This window comes from Phalacrocorax aristotelis, chromosome 3 (genome assembly GCF_949628215.1).
Source record: "Phalacrocorax aristotelis chromosome 3, bGulAri2.1, whole genome shotgun sequence".
In the NCBI taxonomy this organism is placed as follows: Eukaryota; Metazoa; Chordata; class Aves; order Suliformes; family Phalacrocoracidae; genus Phalacrocorax; species Phalacrocorax aristotelis.
The window spans coordinates 6,749,582-6,768,606 of NC_134278.1; the positions used below are offsets into that span (position 1 = coordinate 6,749,582).

A 19,025-nucleotide genomic window follows, 5' to 3' on the forward strand; every position below is an offset into this window, starting at 1 on the left:
TCTTTTAAGACTGCATGCACTGGAGAGCATAGTGCAGATAACTAAACTGATTTCCTGCAAAGCCATTTAGTTACGGAGACTAATCATTATTATGCACTTTTTTCTTTTTCTTGCATTATCCCAAGTTTCCTGTTAACCTCTTGGTTGTGCAGTTAGCGTGAAATCATTCTCGGATCTGCTTAACAGGATGTTTTGAAACCTTTCAGAAAACATTCAGAGCCAGATCTACGAGATCAAAGTATATAAAATGGGACTGAGGTAGACTGTCAACACCTAAATCCAACTGTAAGATCTTCTGAACTCTTCTAACCCATTAAGCATATTGTTTTGTTCACAAATGTAGTCTCCCACCTTTCTGAGATCCTGCTTCTGCCAAGGCTCAGAACAGCTCCTATTCTGACCATGCTGTAGAGGCTCAAAATTTAACCACCTAGAGGTTTGACTGATATCTTCAAATGAGCCTGCCCTTAACCAAAGGCCTCTGAAGGACCAATGTGGCAGCTCAAAGCACACTTACATTTCTTACAAGCACTAGTGAGTATTCCATCAGCCACAGTGGCCACAGCAACTTATTAAATACATTCAAAAGAGGTGGTGGTCAGATGCTCAACCTCCCTCACCTTTCTACATCCTGGCTGGGGCCTAGTACTCACCCAAGGCTGTGGGACATCTGGGTTCTCTCACCCTTGGCCAAGAAGAATTGAATCCCCCACCTGTCACCTCCAACAGGTGGATACAATCGCCTATGCCCACAGGCTGGGGGAACTTTTCCACACCTACCTTCTCCCTTTTACTTGAACTTAATTCCTTTAAGAAAATTCACACATGTATTCAGTAAGAAAATTAAAATAAAAGGCGCAGGAGGAAGCCTGACTCAGGGTTGCAGTCAAATAAGTCAGCTGTACTTTTTTTATGAGCTTATGATACTTTACCTCCATCTTTATGGTTAGTTTAGAGAGTTACCCACATAAAATACCCCACATTGTAAGTCAGTTCTAAGCTATGTAACTTCTGTGTGTTGAACAAGCAACTTGGGACCTAAGTGGTCCTTTAAATTTACTGCAGACCCACTGGGCAGGTACGGCTCAGGCAACATAAGGATGACTGAGTAATCTTTTAGCAGCGAGATTGGGCATGGGAGAAACCTTTATTACTGTTATTCAGTGCTGCTGCTGCACAATATTTCTATAAAAGTTACACACTAACGTAGAAGTAGATACCAGATTTCATTACCTGTGCGAAATACAGCTTTAACTTCTTCCCTCTGAACTGTGTTTCATGCAGCTCTATTCTGGCACGAGCAGCTGATTTGGGACTACTAAAATTTATCCGCACACGCCTGAAGCTTTTAAACAGCTGGAATGTCACACAGTCATCATAGGCACGGAACAAGCCTTCAAATTTTTCCTGCAAATGAAAAAGAAATAATGCTGAAGATTAACTTTGTGCTCTGTCACATCAGCCTGTGTCAAAGGCTAATTGGAAACTTGACGACAGCTCTTTATCCAGGAGGTTTCAGCCTGTGGCCTTTGAGGGTGGGTGTCCCTAGGCTAATGAAGGCTCTGTGAAAAGAAACTAAGGAAAGCGCTGGTCTGGAAGTGCTGAACTCTATGCAATGTTTGGGGGAAGGAGTCTTCAAACTGGGAACCAGCAGCTATGGAACTTGTTGTAAAAGCTGAGCAAAACTGCAACAGTGACTTACGAAATGAAGCTGAAAAGGGCAAGTGACTGAAAATACCAGACGACTGTGGTCTCATCTGTACAAAAGCAAACATTGTGCTGAATTACAGTGGAGTCAGCAGCCAAAGTCAGGCCCACTGTAGCTGAGGGTTACACTCACATCAACACTGCGGTGTCATTTTGTACTACATGTTATGGTTTTCTGGATGTTTTGTCATTTAAACACCTTGCACAGATAGACATTCTTTGAGGGTTCCTGTAGCAGCAGGTTAAAAATTAGATAACTGAAAACAGTGACCTGTCCAAAAGACATTAAAACATTAACCACTAAAAACGTTTAGCTGTACAACTCAATGTTCAAAAGCACACGACACAAATATGGGTATTTCAGTGCTGTAAAAGAAGGGTCTGAAGTGTACCACATCTATGGACCTACAGATCAACAGAAATTCAAGGTACGTTACCAGCCTTGGAGAATCAGACTCTCTCTGCAATTTGTCTGTAAACTATGTCTCTCCGCACACAGAGGACTAGTTCCACATCATCGAATAAAACCAAAGTCCTTAAATCAATTCTGACACACTCACACAGGACTTTTCATTCACACAAGCATAGATTCATAAAATATTAAGACTGAAAGGGAGCAGTTAACAGTTAGCCTAGCCTTTGTGTTTACTCAGATTTTAGACTGCCATCCAGTGAGTCTCACATGAAGTCCTAGCATTTTAACTACTGCAACCAAGGCTTGAAGTCTTAGAGATGGTGAATCAGCCAGAGCAAAGTGAGTTCTTTATCCTGAAAAAATAGCGTGAGATGATTTGCCACACCATTTCATACACTAAGCGCTATTATGTCAGGTGTTTGTATAATTACAATAACCTGACATTGTCTTTGATATATCTGAAAGTCAGCACATTTTTACATGTTTTAAAATACAACTTCTTTTCTTCTCATCCAGGAAAACAACTTCTTATCCCTTAGGGTGGATAACTGGTAGAGGCTGCAGAAGATGACACAGGAAAAGCAATTTATGTATTCTCATCAATACTTCAGTTCTCACCTGCTGATCTTACAAACAAGACAAGGAACCCAGAAGTTCTTAGAAAAATGTACCCTGAAGCACAGTGAAGCTGCATCAGGGAGCGCCTACTGTTAGTGTGACACCTTTGTAAGAGTTAACTAGGAAGACAGACCAGTTTTGTGGCAAGGAGTATGAGACACTAATGCGCATGTGCCAGATCTTTTATTCACTGCCAGCTCTGTGGTCTTCTCCCCCATAACTGATATTCCATATCTGGCACCCTTTCAAAGGAACCTCCCGATGGTCTATTAAGCTTTCGTGATTTTCATTTCATTTTGCCTGACCTCACTCACCTCCTCCTCTCACCACAGGAGATGCTTTGGAGGAGGGGAAAAAAAAACAAGAGCAGAGAGGGCTCAGTGGTTTGGCTGAGGGTGAACAAAGGCACACAGTAATCCCACAGGCAGCGTGAGGTTGACAGGTTTGTACCAGCGGGTCTAGTCATGCCACCTAAAGTTCAGACTGTCAACATTTCACACCTGAGTTATGGTTTTTTAACTGCTTTGCTTACAATTTTGCAAGATTCTATTTTCCTGCGCAGAAGTCTACATCTAGTGACATTTGTACAAAGGTCAGCCAAAAGCAGCAGTCATCTCAGTCCCGTCCTGCTTGGAATTTTGATGCTACAACCTTCACAATGACAAGGGGAACAAGGCTGGGGGAAGGGAGAGAAAGGGACAGGGGACCAGAGTATGTGTAAAGTAGGAATTATGCAGTGTTCAGAAACACATAGTACTGTGTATAATCTAAATAACAGGTAACAGTGACTGACTAATTAAAGCCGATGTCTTTAAGATACCTATATGACCTGTTTCAGGCTTCTTCAGTATTCTTTTTTAAAAAGCACCTTAAAGTAAACAAACTTAAATACATATGAACAATATCAAGGTATTCATATCTCTTTATATATCTATACACACACGTGTGTGTGTGCATATATATATACATATATATATATATGAGATCACAGAATGGTGGGGGTTGGAAGGGACCTCTGGAGATCATCTTGTCCAAGCCCCCTGCTTGAGCAGGCACACCCAGAGCAGGGCTGAGGTGGTTGAGCAGGTACACCTAGAGATGATCAAGGTATTGTAACAGAAGTCACATAAGCTAAAAATAAGCAGCAAGGTGAATGTTTCCTAGTCCTCTGTAGTAGCTCCCAGTATCCCTACAAGTCAACAATGAAATAATTCATCATATAAAAAAAGATATTTCACCAGCCATGGAAGAAACCCTGCATGGACTTGTCTGGGTACCGGGAAGTAAGTATCTATTACGACCGACTATTTATTAGGGAACAGATTCTCCCTGTACCTCCACAGCGGTATTTTGTTGCATTGGCCAGCCCCGTGTGCCTGCCCCCTTCGTGCACAGCCTACATGGCAATGCGGAACCTACATCGTGGGTAGGGCCATAATGCAAAAGAAGGGAGGACGTGATTTCAAACGTGGGTCCAAGAACAGCGAGCACAAGGAATGTTCTAGGCACATTTCTGGACAATACTGATGCACTCTCATTAGGCACTAAAAAGGGACAGATGGGAGTATCTCTAAATAAAGCTGATTAAGTACTGGACACCAAATGTAATACTGGGAGAACATTAAAGTGCTACGGACTTTATTCTGCTTACTTTTCAATTTGATACTGGCACAGCTTTAGAGATCCAGCTTTGATTAACACTCCTAAAAATGCCAGGGGGAGGAGGGAAATCAAACCCTCTATTTGATATTAATACAGGGCAGTCTATCCACAGCAAGGACACATCTACTGCACCGACTGGAACTGCATCTCCTATTAAAACGATTCATACATCTGAATTTTTCTACATTTTCAGCTGATAATAATAATGACCTCAGCAGAGGTCATTAATCATCAACTGCAGTTAATGGCCCTCAGCTGCATCTTGAGCCATCCCAACTCCTCCCAGCTGGATATTAATTCCCAGGAAACGCCTTATGCCTTAATTGCTATTGCCTGTGACTCCTAATATCTGCTGAATGTACTTATCTGGATAAAAGTCTTTCAGAGTCATTCCAGTCTATAAGAAAATGTATCATATATGTTTTAAAGACCTAAGCAAATAATTCTCTCCCTTTCAAGTTTGTGGATAAATTATGCAAGAGTTATAATCCTCTCAATGCAGGACTTTTAAAGCGCTTTTAGGATTCAGTATTTTTAAGATGCTTTTGGAAAATAAGCCTTTAAACTTTCAGAATACTTTGAAAACTCCTGAAAAAAACAAAGTAATGTCCAAAGTTAGCTTTAAGAGCAGCAGTGTTGCTGCTCTTAAAAAGTCAAAATGCAGAAAGTCACAAGTGTTGCATTTATTTCTGGGATTCTGGCATGTCTTCATCTATCCCACGTATGTCTCTGTGAGACCCAATTAATGCTCTGGCAAACATGAGTAGCCTTCATTTCATCGATACTGCAGAAGTTCTCACTTCTCCCTCCCAGCTCCATGCCCTCTTTTCATCTCGCTATTCCTTTGCCCAACACTGGGCACTTTTCCTCAGTTCTTTCCTGTCACCTTATGTCAAATCCCATCACCGATCATTCACCACCTCTAGCAGTTTCTAGAGGTTTTGTGTTTTTTAATTAACAAAATTAGCACAAAGTAGGAACATAATAATTAAGGCCACTGATTACTCACGCTTGACTGTTATCATTTACGACAGCCAATGTAGAGGACAAACAGAGCACCATCCAAGGAAGAAATGAGGACTGGGGTAACAGACACAAGCTAAAAGCCTCAGAGTACAAGGGCAAAGCTCTGCACTCCTGAACTAAAAACTATTTCTACTACTAAATGGGGAGCTCACCTGGGAACCAAATCCTGCAAGTTACATGATAAAAGTGATCAGTGAAATGCAGCCATGAGGAAGCAAATGAAATACTCGATGTATCTGGAAAAGTGTTTCCAGTAAAGTAAGGAACATATCAACAACATTCTATAGACCGCTATTCCAGCTCATTAAAAATGCAGGTTTTGTTGCCTGTATCCCAGACAGATTAAGCCAAACTGGAATAGATTCAGATAAAGGCTAGAGGGAACGACTTACTGAATAAGAAATGAAAGTGCTCGGCTTATTTAGCAAAACAAAGGAAAGCCTGAGATGAGATGATGCAATCATCAGTAGTTTACCAGAACTATATAAAGATGAAATTTAATGTATAAAGACTAGAAGACTATGTTGGTATAAAACAAGTTGAAAAAATATGGCATAAATAGGTTTAGGCTAGAAGTTAAAGAAGGTTTCAAGCATCAGTAATGATCCAGAAACAACCTTCCAATTACAGCAGCAGCAGCAAAGTTTTTTTTTAAGATTGAATTTGGTTAGTTTGTGTGAGGGACTGGGACAAAGTAGCGACACACCAAGCATTGTAAAACATGACTGCCTGAATTAGCAAGTGAATTGGGTTGGGACACAGCAAGTTCCTGTGATTTATTTCCAAACAGATCTTTCATGAATAGCTCCACTGGTATTGTGTTCGTTCAGGACAAAAGCCAAGGCCTAACTCAAATCAATGGAAGTCTTTCCACAGACATCAGTGAGTTTTGGATTAGAGCCCTAGAACTCAGAACACAAATTACATTTTATTATGCAGTGTGTTTGCACTCATTATCACCCTTGTTACACATTTGATTGAGGAGATGGCTGCGATTTGCAACTTCAGACTAATCCTTTTTCCTAGAGTTTTGCAAGCAAATAAAGCAAGCATTTTTCCCATTTTAATTTTCCTGTTTGTTTATATAAAAGATAATCCAAGGGACTAACTGTATACAATAGGGAAACTGACAGAATTTACAAATATGAAATATGGTTTTTCCTGAAATTAGTTCTGTACTGGATATACATTTTCCTGTAAGAAATAAACTCATATCTCAGTCAAATGTTTTCTATTTCCAGATAGCCACCCTGCTTCCAACGCTGCAGATCTCTCATGCGGCACGAGAAGATAGATGGAATTTGATAGAACGTATGGAGGCCGTGCACTGAAGAGTCCAGCAACAAAAACATTCTACCAACAGCTTAAGTCCCCATTTGTAGCAAAGTTAATTCAAGGGGGGGATAAAGGAGTCACTAAAGTAGCACATTTAAAAATAATAATAATAATACCGAAGCCTAGAAAGTATCAGCTGGAAGTAATTTCAGGATTGGGATATGTCAGTGAAGGGTACTGTAATGTCCTAGTCTGGATATTGTGTACAGCTCTTCTCATCCAGGCCTGAGGAAGATGGAGGCAAGCTGGAAGAGCGACAGAAGACAACTGCAAGGATGATCAGCAAAGCGGTGAGGCTATCACGTGAGGTAAAGGTAGATGATCTCTCCTTGAGAAACAGAAACCCAGGTACAATGTGTTTCCTGCTACATCTAAGTATAAGGAAATTGGTAAATGATGTGAAGGGAAAAGGATTATCCGAATTAAAATAATGAACAACATTGGTGTGAAACAAAGAATGCCCATTAAAAGATTTAGACTCAAATTGAAGAGATTATTTAGCACTAGACCCATAAAATTTCAAAGTGCCATTAGCCCAGAAGTAGCAAAAAGGCTAATTACTTTGATGAAAAGGATAGGAAGGAAAGATTACAGGACAGCGGTTTGGATTTCTGTAGTTCTGAAAGTTAAAAAAAAAAAAAGAGAAAAGAGAAATGGAAGAAAAAGGGGCTCTGATTTGTCTAATCAGGACTTTAAAGAACTGGGTTCACCTCAAGTGCTTTTAATGATTATTTCATGACCCACAAAAACAAGCAAGCAGCTTGATAACTCACATGTGAAGATTCCTTAAATAGCAAGAGCTCCTGCAAGTAGGCAGTGTAAACAACAGCCTAATCAATGATCCAATTCTCAGCTTCTAAAAAGATTAAACTTACCAGAAAACTTTAGAAGCGCATATGAAAAAGCACTACTGATTCTCAGTTAAAGTTCCAGAAGCGCTGAAAAGGTAGGAAATATTTCAAACTGATTATGATGATGAATAAAGAGCTCCCATGGTCTTGTCCTCATGCCTTTAAGAAATGGCAGGAGAATAAAATACCGATTTATCACGCAGAGATCACCTTAAGGCACAGGTCTCCAGGTCCTCATTTTTTATTTTACCTTTCACTGAAGGTAGCTGTAGCCAAGAGTGTGAGACCTTCTTATTTCCTCCTTACCAGTGGGACAGGGAATTATTCAAATAAAATCTTCACACTGACCACTACTGTCTGAACATTGCTTTGCAGGTTTCTTCTGTTATCAAAGGAAATCCCTCCTACAAATCGTATGTGGAAACAACAATGATAAAATGCAATAGAAAACTGTGTCCTTCCACCTGTCATTCATCAGGTTACATTTTAAGATGGTAACATTTCTGCACGTGAGAAATTTTGAAAGGAGGGAAAAAACCCAGGGAACACTGGGTATTTTGTCAGGTAACCAGAATTACAGAGGACTCTGCAATGACCACCTGGTTACCATACTGCCTAAAAATGTGTTTCTTACCTTGGAACTCAGTTCTGCTCATCTCTTCCTGAAGTTAGATTAGAGCATTGAGACAGGGCGAAAAGAGCTTGGGTTTATGTTGAACACAGCACTAATAAGCCTCTTGCAAAACTGCACAATTGTATCAGTACATGAACAAATCAGCCCAGGTTTGCTACCCCAGTTCCTACAATTTGTTGTTCTGTGCTTGGCTTTCTGTTGTTTTTAAGGGGTGAAGGTCAGGTAAGTGTGAGCCAAAGATGAAACACTATAAGCCAAAAATAAATTTTAAGGTTGGACTTTGAGTGGGGCAGGATAAAAAAAAAAATGCATTAAATCTTGCTCTCTTCGGTTAAAATCAAGACCAATTTGCTTGCACTACTGCAATTCTGTTAATGTGAAAGGGGGTCCCAATACCTCTAAGTTTTACTCTGTAAAGATGTACATTTTATATTCCAGATGTGATGCTAAGTGACCTTGTTGCTCTGCTCTTTACAGTGAGCCAACCCAAAACAGAACACACATTCACAGACTGGTGGGGGTTGGAAGGGACCTCTGGAGCTCACCCCATCCCACCCCCTGCTTGAGCAGGCACACCCAGAGCAGGGGGCACAGGGCCGCGTCCAGGCGGGGGGTGAATGTCTCCAGGGAAGGGACCCCACAGCCTCCCTGGGCAGCCTGTGCCCCTGCTCTGGCACCCGCACAGGGAAGGGGTTTTTTCCTCATATTTCAGTGGAACTTCCTGTGTTCCAACTTGTGCCCATCGCCCCTTGTCCCGTCACATTGGCCACAAGGCATGTCTGTACACAGCCCTGGTCCGTGGCTCGCACAGGCTGCCGTATTACCCTTCCCCACTAGGGCTGTGGTGGGGCATGTGCATGGAACTTTCAGATCCTGAAGGCTGCATCCAGGGGTTTGCCTTCGTTTTGTGCCAAAATCGTTCTGACAGGAGAAATATTTGATATAATGCTTGCTGCTTATAGATTCAGTGTCTTGTTCCAGAGAGAGACTCAGAGAAAGTATAACAGACATTGCACATTGTGGTACAGACATTTGTAATTCATCATCTCACAGAAATTTGTGATGACAGAAATAGGTAGGAAATGGAAGAAGCTTGATAGTTTCACCTCACACCGGGACTGAGGCAGTAAGAGCCATCCCTCACTACCAGTCCTCCTGCATGAGGACAGTCCACCAAGGTATAATAGCACTGCAAACCTCCTGGTGAACAAAACACGACAGACTTGCCTCTTGAAAAACCACCAACAAACTAAATAAATATATGTTCAGCTTCCAACTCATCAGCACAACAAAAGGTACAAAGATAGTATCTGCCCCAAAGTCTAATGGAAACAGCATTCACATTTCAGAAGAGGCTGACAAATGTCAGGGGCACAGAGTTTTGCTGCGTTGCCTTTTCTGTTTTTAACCAGCTCACATCCCTGTTTACCTCAATGTGACGCACATTCCTCCTGCTTAGCTCCACTGATCTGGAAACCAAAGGCTCCTTCAAGATGAAATAAATTGTTCCTGTGGCAATGCCAAGGGGGTGATTTAATATAGTTTGGAGACTTCTCAATTCAATTTCACACCCAATGATTGAGCTAAAAGAAAAATCCACACTTTACATTTCTTTATACGAGCATTGCTATTTCACTGTATCACCTGCAATAGCTTTTTTTAAACACTCCATATTTGAAGTACTCCAGTTCCAGATGCCATATGAGCTCCCTGAAGTGCTGGAAGCACTCTTTCAAACTGGCTGGCCGAGCACACGTTCTGTGACTAGATCTATTAGTTTCGCCCCCAGTGCCAGCGAGTCTTCTGTAGAGACATCATTCTTTGTTCTCTGAGAAGCTACTTTCAATTCCTACGCTGGCTACCATTTTGTGCAGCATCACTCAGTACTTCCCCCCGCCCGCCCCCCCCTTTTGCATTGCATTTGGCAGTGAAAAAAAAAAGGCAAGAGCAGGTCTGTGAAGGATTTAATGCAATTTCTGTTTTCCACATAGCAGCCTTACATTTTGGCTTTAGAAAGATAAAAGAAATGCTAATAACAAAGACATGAAGAAAAGATTCAGGGTTTCCTTAAAAAGGAATGTGGTTTATTTGATTTTAGAATTCAAACAATAAATGAGTAGATAATGTATGTAGTGAACTCCAAGGAGCTCATCTGCACTGGGTTTAAGAATGTACCTAGTACAATACCGGCTATCAATTTTGTCTTACTGCTGCAGACACTTAAGCCCAAAGTTTAATTGGTAGCACATGGAACAGATTGCTGCCTATATGTTTAGCCTGTTTCAGTAATTCCTAAAGTTCCTATTATCTTAATTTAGCAAACAAATCTAAGGAATAAAAACAACCTTAATTAGTTTTTACCAATAGTTGCTGTGCTTCTATCAATAAGGGTGTTCCAATAGGAGCAGGTCTCTACAGCAAAACAGTTGGTAGTGAGGACTTTCTGATCAGGTGCCATGGACTGAATGCTCATTAGCAGTTGGAACATTTTAAGCACACTACTGGAGTGCATCTTCTATATTAATTTCATCTGAAAGGCATCCAGTTCATGAACTCCTCTGTGATGTGAAGGAAAAGCAGAGGTAATGAAGATCAAGAGGAAAATTGCCTCATGAGAATCCCCAGCTCAGACTACAAATGCTAATGTAGACACAAGCCAGTATCTCTCATAAGAATATTTAGCCGGCACTCCTGGAAAAGCAAAAAAAAAAAAATTAAAGTGCTAGGGACAATAATAAATAAGGGACTGCTAGTCAAACTTGCGCAGGAATCTAGGATTAAAGTTATGCATTATGAGAAGCTGCGTGAAAAATATTCATACTAATTGTATAAACGTAGGGGCTGTAAGAAAAGCTACGTAAATATCCATCTCCTTATTACACTATTTTTTCAGTAATCTTTGACAACTGAAGTTTCATCTCCTCAGCTCTTCTGAGGCATACCACACCCTTCTGGGTGGTGACACTGCTGAGGCGAGGACAGGCTTGCTGGTAGTCACAGTGCCCACTCACGGGCAACCATGGGAGTAGAATCAATGTCTCCCTAAGTCATTCAGGAGCATCTTAATTCTCTAAGCATAAACAATCCCAGTCAGAGCATCAACAAAGCTCAGACTCTTAAAAATCTGTTACCAAGCCTGTTGAAGTGTCAGGAGACACCTCTGTTGCTGTCAGTGACGCAGAATCAGGACGTCACTGAACAGAATGCTAAATGCAAGAATGAAATATAATAAAGAGAACACTAAGAACTGTGGAACTTTATTTATACTCTGAGCTGTAATGTTGTAAAACAACCAGAAAGTGCATACCATTTATTTCCCTGTGTCTGTCAACCCAGTTAAACTAGAAAAATAAACACGAAAAAAGCCATGGGACAGTTTGAACAAATAAAATGCTCGCCTTGCCCATTCCTGATTTACTGTTTTGCCTACAGTGATCAACATTTACAGCATTTCAGCTGTTTCTCATCACAGCCATGGGGAATGCTTTTTTCCTTCCCTCTCCCCAACAACTGCAAACTGCACTAAACCGTCTAAAAATATAGTTGCAACTTGTCTGGATTTAGAAAGGACACTGACAGTTTTGAAAGTGACTATTCAAAAAACCAAGCAAGAGAGTGGAAGAGAATCTAATCTCATGCTCCTCCATAAATGTTATTTAACCACTGAAACAGGTACAAGGGAAAAATATTGACCCACCAATACACATCCTCAGAAGTTTAGTAAAAAAAAAACCTCTTCTGAAATGTAGCTTCAAATACAAAGGAAGAGAGTCTATGTGGAAACAAAAATGTAGAAATCAGTTTTCACTCAAAGCATTAGTCTTACATTGCACCTCTGCGCTAAAACATAAACCAAAGAGCCTCTTACTATCCCCTCTTGCCTTTCTCCTCACCTTTGCAGCCCACAGTGGGCAGAATCTGCAGTACTGTGACCACTGCCTGACGCTCTGGTTGTACTGTTTGACTGTTTCTTATTCTTGCCGGTCTGTCTCGACCATCTGTCATTCACCATCTCACACTTCACTGGCAAATTACTCAAGCAGGTCTGTTTTCTATGTACGTGCAAACAGCTCCTAGGGGTTACAGCCTCTAAGCCTGGAGTCTCTTTAAAGATCAAGGACAATAATACGCTATCTCCAGCTGAGCGACTGAATCGAGTCCATAGCAAGGCTACATAAACTACACATGAATATGTTTCAAGCCTAATGGTATGCAAAAAGAGTTCAATAAAGGTACCTTCTATCAGAAATAAACATTTAAGAAAGAGGCAAAAAGAAAACTAGGAAAAATCATCATTCAAATCAATTAAATCAAATTTTATCTGATGGGCTACATAAGGATTTGAGGGTCCAGGGTCACATCAGAGATGCTTACAGCACACCACAGCTTTCTTCGTTTTGTGCTGGGTTAATAACAGAAAACCCCTTCAAATATTACTAAACAACAGAGATTGAATATGGCTTCCTTAATACACGTTAACTTGTTCTAGTTCTTAATTTCACTTTAAAATACAGAAGTGATCTAAGTGGGGAAAAAATGGATAACGGAAGAAGAAAATAAGGTGAAATAAACTACCTTAAAACATAGTTCAGAAACTATGACATCTTTTAAATTGAGAGATACAGGAAAAAATGGTGAGTTGCTGCAATCTGTTAATCAAAATTATTTCCAGAAAAGACTTTTATGATCCATGGAAGTCCCCTTCTATGGCTTGCCAGCGAAAATCCACCTTCATCACCAATTGTTTATGCATATTTTCTTTTTAACCTGTTTTGCTCTTTGTAGTCCTTTCTTCACTAATGTTTTATAAGAAAACATTTGCACTTGATGCTTTTATTTGAAGAGAAAAAAAATCTTTTGTTATTACATAGGCTATAGACTTCCCTCACAACAGGAACTGTGCTATCAGAAATGGAAAGACACCAGTGTGTGTGTACACATGTATTTAAAAACAAGCAAACAAAGAGGATAACTACAGGAAACATTCTCTTCCTCCTAATGTCAAATGGCATAGACTAAAATGGTGATATTTATACATTGCACTGAAAGAGGCACCTACAGAAGACTGCCAGTATATCAGTCTCCCACATTCACTGGTTCAGTCTCCCACATTCACTGGTTCAGTCTCCCACATTCACTGGTTCAGTCTCCCACATTCACTGGTTCAGTCTCCCACATTCACTGGTTCAGTCTCCCACATTCACTGGTTCAGTCTCCCACATTCACTGGTTCAGTCTCCCACATTCACTGGTTCAGTCTCCCACATTCACTGGTTCAGTCTCCCACATTCACTGGTTCGGTGCCCACAGAGGAGCCTGAGATGAACTATCATCTTCTGGGTATAACTGATCTTAATGCTGTTATCACTCTGAAAAGTTTACCTGCAAATTTGATTTTGCAGATCATGGCAGAAAATGGATGGAAAGCATCTGCATAAGCTGAGATGATACACTCTTCGCTCCATGCCCTTTCCGTATTGTCACTGTACCACCTGTTTCAGCATTGTCCTACAAAAAACTGAACATGCTTTTCAGTTTAATCAAACTTCAGTGAAAAAAAAAGTGCTTGAAATATTTTTACACTTTGAGAGGCCATTTTCTCCCGTCAGGGGTCGCAGTCTTTAGAGGACTTCAGGATCCCAAGCTGCACAGATGCTGAAGTGCCCTACAGTGGTCTACCTGCCTAGTTAAAGAAATTTCAACAGCATATTTTCATTTCCAATATATACCACAATGCTTAATTAGCCTCTAGAACTTTATAGCATTATAGTACCTAATGAAATCAAGAATTTAGCACGTTTAAGAAAATTCAGTTTGTGTAGGCCAGAAGAGAGGTTTTGGGTGGACTTGGTCAGCAGCTTCCCAGCACCCAAGAAGGAGTTACTGAGATGACAGGCCCGGGCTCTGTATCAGGTACAGAAGGGTAGAGAAAGAAGCAGTGGTTTCTGTCTGCCTCAAGAGCCATTAGTACTGTCTGCTACCAGACAGGATACGGACGAGGGAATTTCAATCTTACAGTGATATAATTGTTTTATTAGGCAGATGGAAGAAACCCCAGGGTGAAAAAGCAAATATTCCTGACCAAACTGCTCCCATGTCATTCTTCAACCAACTGGATAATTTCCAGTTGGCACAGGTTTTGTTTAGAAACAAGAATTGGAAAGTAGACTAATCCTATCTTGCAGCTAAAAACAGCACTGTTCTTCATGAAAATCATTTTCATTTCCTGATGTGAAAAATATATCAGTAACAGCATGATATTAAAATGATACTGAACTGGCATTATGAAACTGAAGCCGCTCTTCACAGAAGCTTGTGTCCAGAGCAATCAGCATGAAGGCAACGAGCCCCGTGACTGGCAAGCCGAGTGGTAACCAAATGTAGATTTTATTCTTTTTCTGAACAAGTTTTTTAAAAATAAGTAGGACACAAAAATAATTAGTATCCCGTAGAGTCCAGTTTCTTGCCCTGTGGCACCGTTTCACACTCTCTCTGTGTCAAAGAAAGGTACGTGCACTGCGAATGCCATTATGTAAGGCCGTGACGCGTGTACCTGCAGAGCGGGAGGCAAATGGGCACACTCGAGGAGCCTGGCTTTGAGGTCAACGAGATTTTCAAAGCACTGAAGTTTGGTACAAATAGATTTTAAGTGACATGAGACAATGTGGGACTACCAATTTCAGGGAACTAGTCAGTCAAAATAAAGGGAAGGGACCTGTTCACATCTTCAAATGTCCGAGGGTCTCCCAGACCACTCGGCCTGATGTACGGGCTATACCTGTGTCCAGCTGCAAATCGCTACGCTGCAGCAGCGGTGCCCGTTGTAGCCTCGAGAACAGAATTTACACTTTTCAATTTCCATTGAACTGTTTACGTAATCAGTATGGGATACTAATATTTAATTAAGACGGGCAAGTCATCAACTAAAAGTGAATAAGTTCATCCATGCACAACCCTTAGTGCAGTCCACAGACTCTTTCTAAGGGGTATTTAAATCAGAAACACAGCAGATCTAGACTTGCTACATATAAGCCTCAAATTTGATGGAAAACATTTAGGGGAGAATAAATCAAGAGAGGTTGAAAGCAAGGGTACCATCCTATAGATAAGTGGCCCGCAAATAGAGTAGTTCAGTATATGCCAATCTGCAGCTATCATCAACCACATACTTTATTTTACACAGACATATACACTCCTATTATCATTTTACCATACCTATACCAATCACTTATTCCCACAGTAAATTATTCTTATCCAAGACATGTTAAGCCTTTTCTTAAAGTCCATCTGCTCTGCTTCTGTTTCACCATGAAACTATATAAAATAGTTAAAGCTTAAGCAGAGATTTTAGCAAACACCAAGCCAATTACATTCAAAAACACATTATTGTTTTTTTAGGATGTTTTTAGGATGCCGTATGCATTAAGTAATCTCCTGCTTCAGGCCTGCTGCTGTAAGCCAAGCAAATGTTTTTATTCAGCAATACTTAGGAACACCAAGCTCCTTCCCCTACCCCAAGAAATATCACTACTTTGGGAGTTAATATTGTGGGCAGGTAGCTTAAACCACTACAGTTTGTCAACAGTTTGTGTGCTACAAAAGCAAGAAAAAGGTATCCAAAACATCTTTCCCCTTTATTAATTTATATAAAGAATTCAAACAAAAATGCATCAACTTCCCAAACCTCTAAAACTTTAAGTACGCCAATAATTTACTTCTAACATAAGGAGCATACTTATTACTGTTACAGCCCAGCATTTGGCTTTGCTCCCAGCTGTCATGATGAATTAGAATTTTTTCTAGCCCAACGATTCTCAGATTATGGTTCAAGGACTAGCAGTAGCCTGCAGAAAGTTGGCTGGTCGCAAAGTCCTGGAATTCCTGTAATATAATCAGCTGTTTCTAGTGATAAAGGTACTACCTTTCACACTTCAGTAGTTTTCTTCTTAGGATCTGTAAACAAGATGGCAACTCAAAATCTCATTTTTAGATAACAACATGTGCATCCGAAAAGTCTAACCAGCCCAAAGAGACAAACAGCACACCTGCAATAGCAAGCTTATTCAAACTGACCAATGTCCACATTAAGAGGCAACCCTAAATAATAATCTACCACTTAACAGGATTAATGAGCTCAAGAACACCACAACCATATCCACAACTCAAGAGCTTTCACTCGGCTTGACAACAGAGTCAGAAAGTACCTGCCTCTGGCAAACCACTATCCAAGCACCAAGCGGGACTAGACTTTTATTCCGCAAACCCAAGAACTTCAAGAAGCGGAACAACCTCCCCACACCAATAACTAGCTACAACAGAAGAACGGAAGCGCTGTAATGGCACCATCGGAAGGCCATCCCGGCCTCTTTGCTAAGCTTCTAACGTTCTTGCAGCTTTGCCATGTTCTCTCCAGTTGTCTGCGCCTGCTTTAGTGCACACTGAAAACTAGCCATGGTAGCCCAGCATCAGTGTACCAGAGAGAATAAGTGATACGCCCTCTCTTCCATGTGCCATGAAATGACACGCAGGGAATCGTATCCAGGGCTGCATAACAAGGAGGGTGGGCAGCAGGTCGAGGGAGGTGATTCTGCTGCTCCGCTCTGGTGAGACCCCCCCTGCAGTGCTGCATCCAGCTCTGGGCTCCTCAGCACAGGAAGGACAGGGACCTGCTGGAGCGGATGCAGAGGCAGCCACAAAAATGCTCCAAGGGCCGGAGCACCTCTCCTACGAGGACAGGCTGAGAGGGTTGGGGTTGTTCAGCCTGGAGAAGAGAAGGCTCCAGGGAGACCTTATTGCAGCCTTCCAGTACTTAAAGGGGGACTATAGGAAAGCTGGAGAGAAACTTTTTACTGAGGCCTGTAGCAACAGGACAAGGGACAACAGTTTTAAACTGAAAGAGGGTAGGTTTAGATTGGATGTAAGAAATTATTTATGATGAGGGTCATGAGACACAGGTTGCCCAGAGAGGTCGTGTACGCCCCGTCTCTGAAAATGTTCAGAGTCAGGTTGGAAGTCCCTGCCCAAGGCAGGGGGGTTGGGCTGGATGAATTTTAAAGGTCCATTTGAGCCCAAACCATTTGGTGATTCTGTATTTGTTTTCATTACAAAAATAGGATACTGCTGACTGTTACTCATTGCAATTCACTACAACTCAAGAGATTGGCATCACACAACTGTCAGACATCTGAGTTGACTTTTTTCATATAGCTATAATTTTGATTTATTTTCAAGCACACTCCTTTGCAGCGGTCTTCACTGAATATCATCCTGTTGCTGAACTTAAGGTTGTTGAAAATTTTGACCCCACCTCACCAGCACAGTGTCATCCACACTTTTTTTTAAGGTTTCTCTCTGTTGACTAGCGTCACTAATGACAACCTGGTTCCAGGAAGAAGCATGTGAGCTTGTCTACTTAAATGCCTTCACTCTTTGGGAAGGAACTACTTCTGGTTTAGTTGTTTTTAAACAACTATGCACCCACCTTATGGAAATTATATTTAGCCTGTAGATTACGTATGAAAATAACTTGTTGAACAGCATGAAAACTTTAGTAAAAATATGCACCTTCCACATCTGCTGTATCCCACTTATCCAGTTGCCCTGTCAAACAGGGAACGCATATTGATTTGACATGATTTGCTCTAGACAACCCAGGCCTACTTAATTCAGAAGTACGTACCAACCTATTTCCCAGAATTCAAGTTAGATTAAATTATCTGTAATTATCAAGGCCTTTCTCCCCCTCCTCCTTTGAAACACGAATGTTATTCCTTCCCACCTGCCATCCTCTGCAGTCTCTCTGTAACCTATGAACTCTCAAAGATAATCTCATATAGCATTCTTTGGTACATTTTATCAGGCCCTGTACACTTGAGTAACTTTGCCTTACCTCTGTATTTTTAGCAGTTTTTCTCTGCTCTGGCCACCACTAGGGTTTTTTTGTTTGTTTCTATTAATTTAGCCAATTATTTGTCAAGCTCTTTATACAGACCAACGCACACAAAATCAGTCACACCTTAACTCTCCCTGCATTGTTCATTATGTGCTGTCTTCCTTCTGTTAAGAGATTTGCACGTTGTTTTCCGTTTACTTTTTATGCATCGCAGGAATTTTCTTGTTCTTCGTTAAATTCTCTGATAATTGAAATTTATTTTATGGTTTTGCACACTTGATTTTCTCTTTATATATAAATCCTTAAACTGCTGTAAAGCAAAAGGAGTATCTAATCTAGCCATAACAGTCTCCTAATGTACATCCCATCTGTCCTTTGCATCAGGACAGATAATCTCCATTATGCATTCAAAAGTGCCTCCTTAACTGTTAATTCTTATGCGCTTCTCAGTCTCTCAGATAATCTTTTTAGGAGACACTATTTCCCAGCTCCATAACATTGCTAAAAATGAGGTTTTTTAAAAACAATATTTTTCCTTGTTCATCTGCCCTCACACTTTCTTTCAAAAGATTTCATCAAAATAAATTTTCACCAAAAGTACTTGCCATTATTAATTTCTCCCTTAACTGCTAGGGTCAAACCCTAAAACCAAATACAAATTGCCTCCATTTGCTGAAAGAACTATGACCCAAATATTCTCATAACTTGATATATTATTATTACTGTATCACTTTCTGTTTGGATACCTTCAATGATTTAGAAAGTATTGTTATTTATTTCCAGTATCATTTACCACACTGGACAACAAGGGAAAACATACAATTTCTTCTCATGTTCCAGAAGGAACAAGCAGAAAGGAAGACAAAGATGGTAGGAGTAAGATATA

At 40.7% G+C, this 19,025-nt stretch overlaps 1 protein-coding gene across 2 annotated transcripts in view; it reads right to left on the reverse strand.

Moving 5' to 3' along the window:
• RCAN2 (regulator of calcineurin 2) overlaps positions 1-19,025 on the reverse strand; it is a 99,902-nt gene that overhangs the window by 16,234 nt on the left and 64,643 nt on the right. For both annotated transcript variants that reach the window (XM_075086639.1, XM_075086640.1), the window contains one exon: positions 1,234-1,407. In XM_075086639.1, coding sequence (XP_074942740.1) covers positions 1,234-1,407 — 174 coding nt within the window. The remainder of the gene's footprint in view (positions 1-1,233; positions 1,408-19,025) is intronic.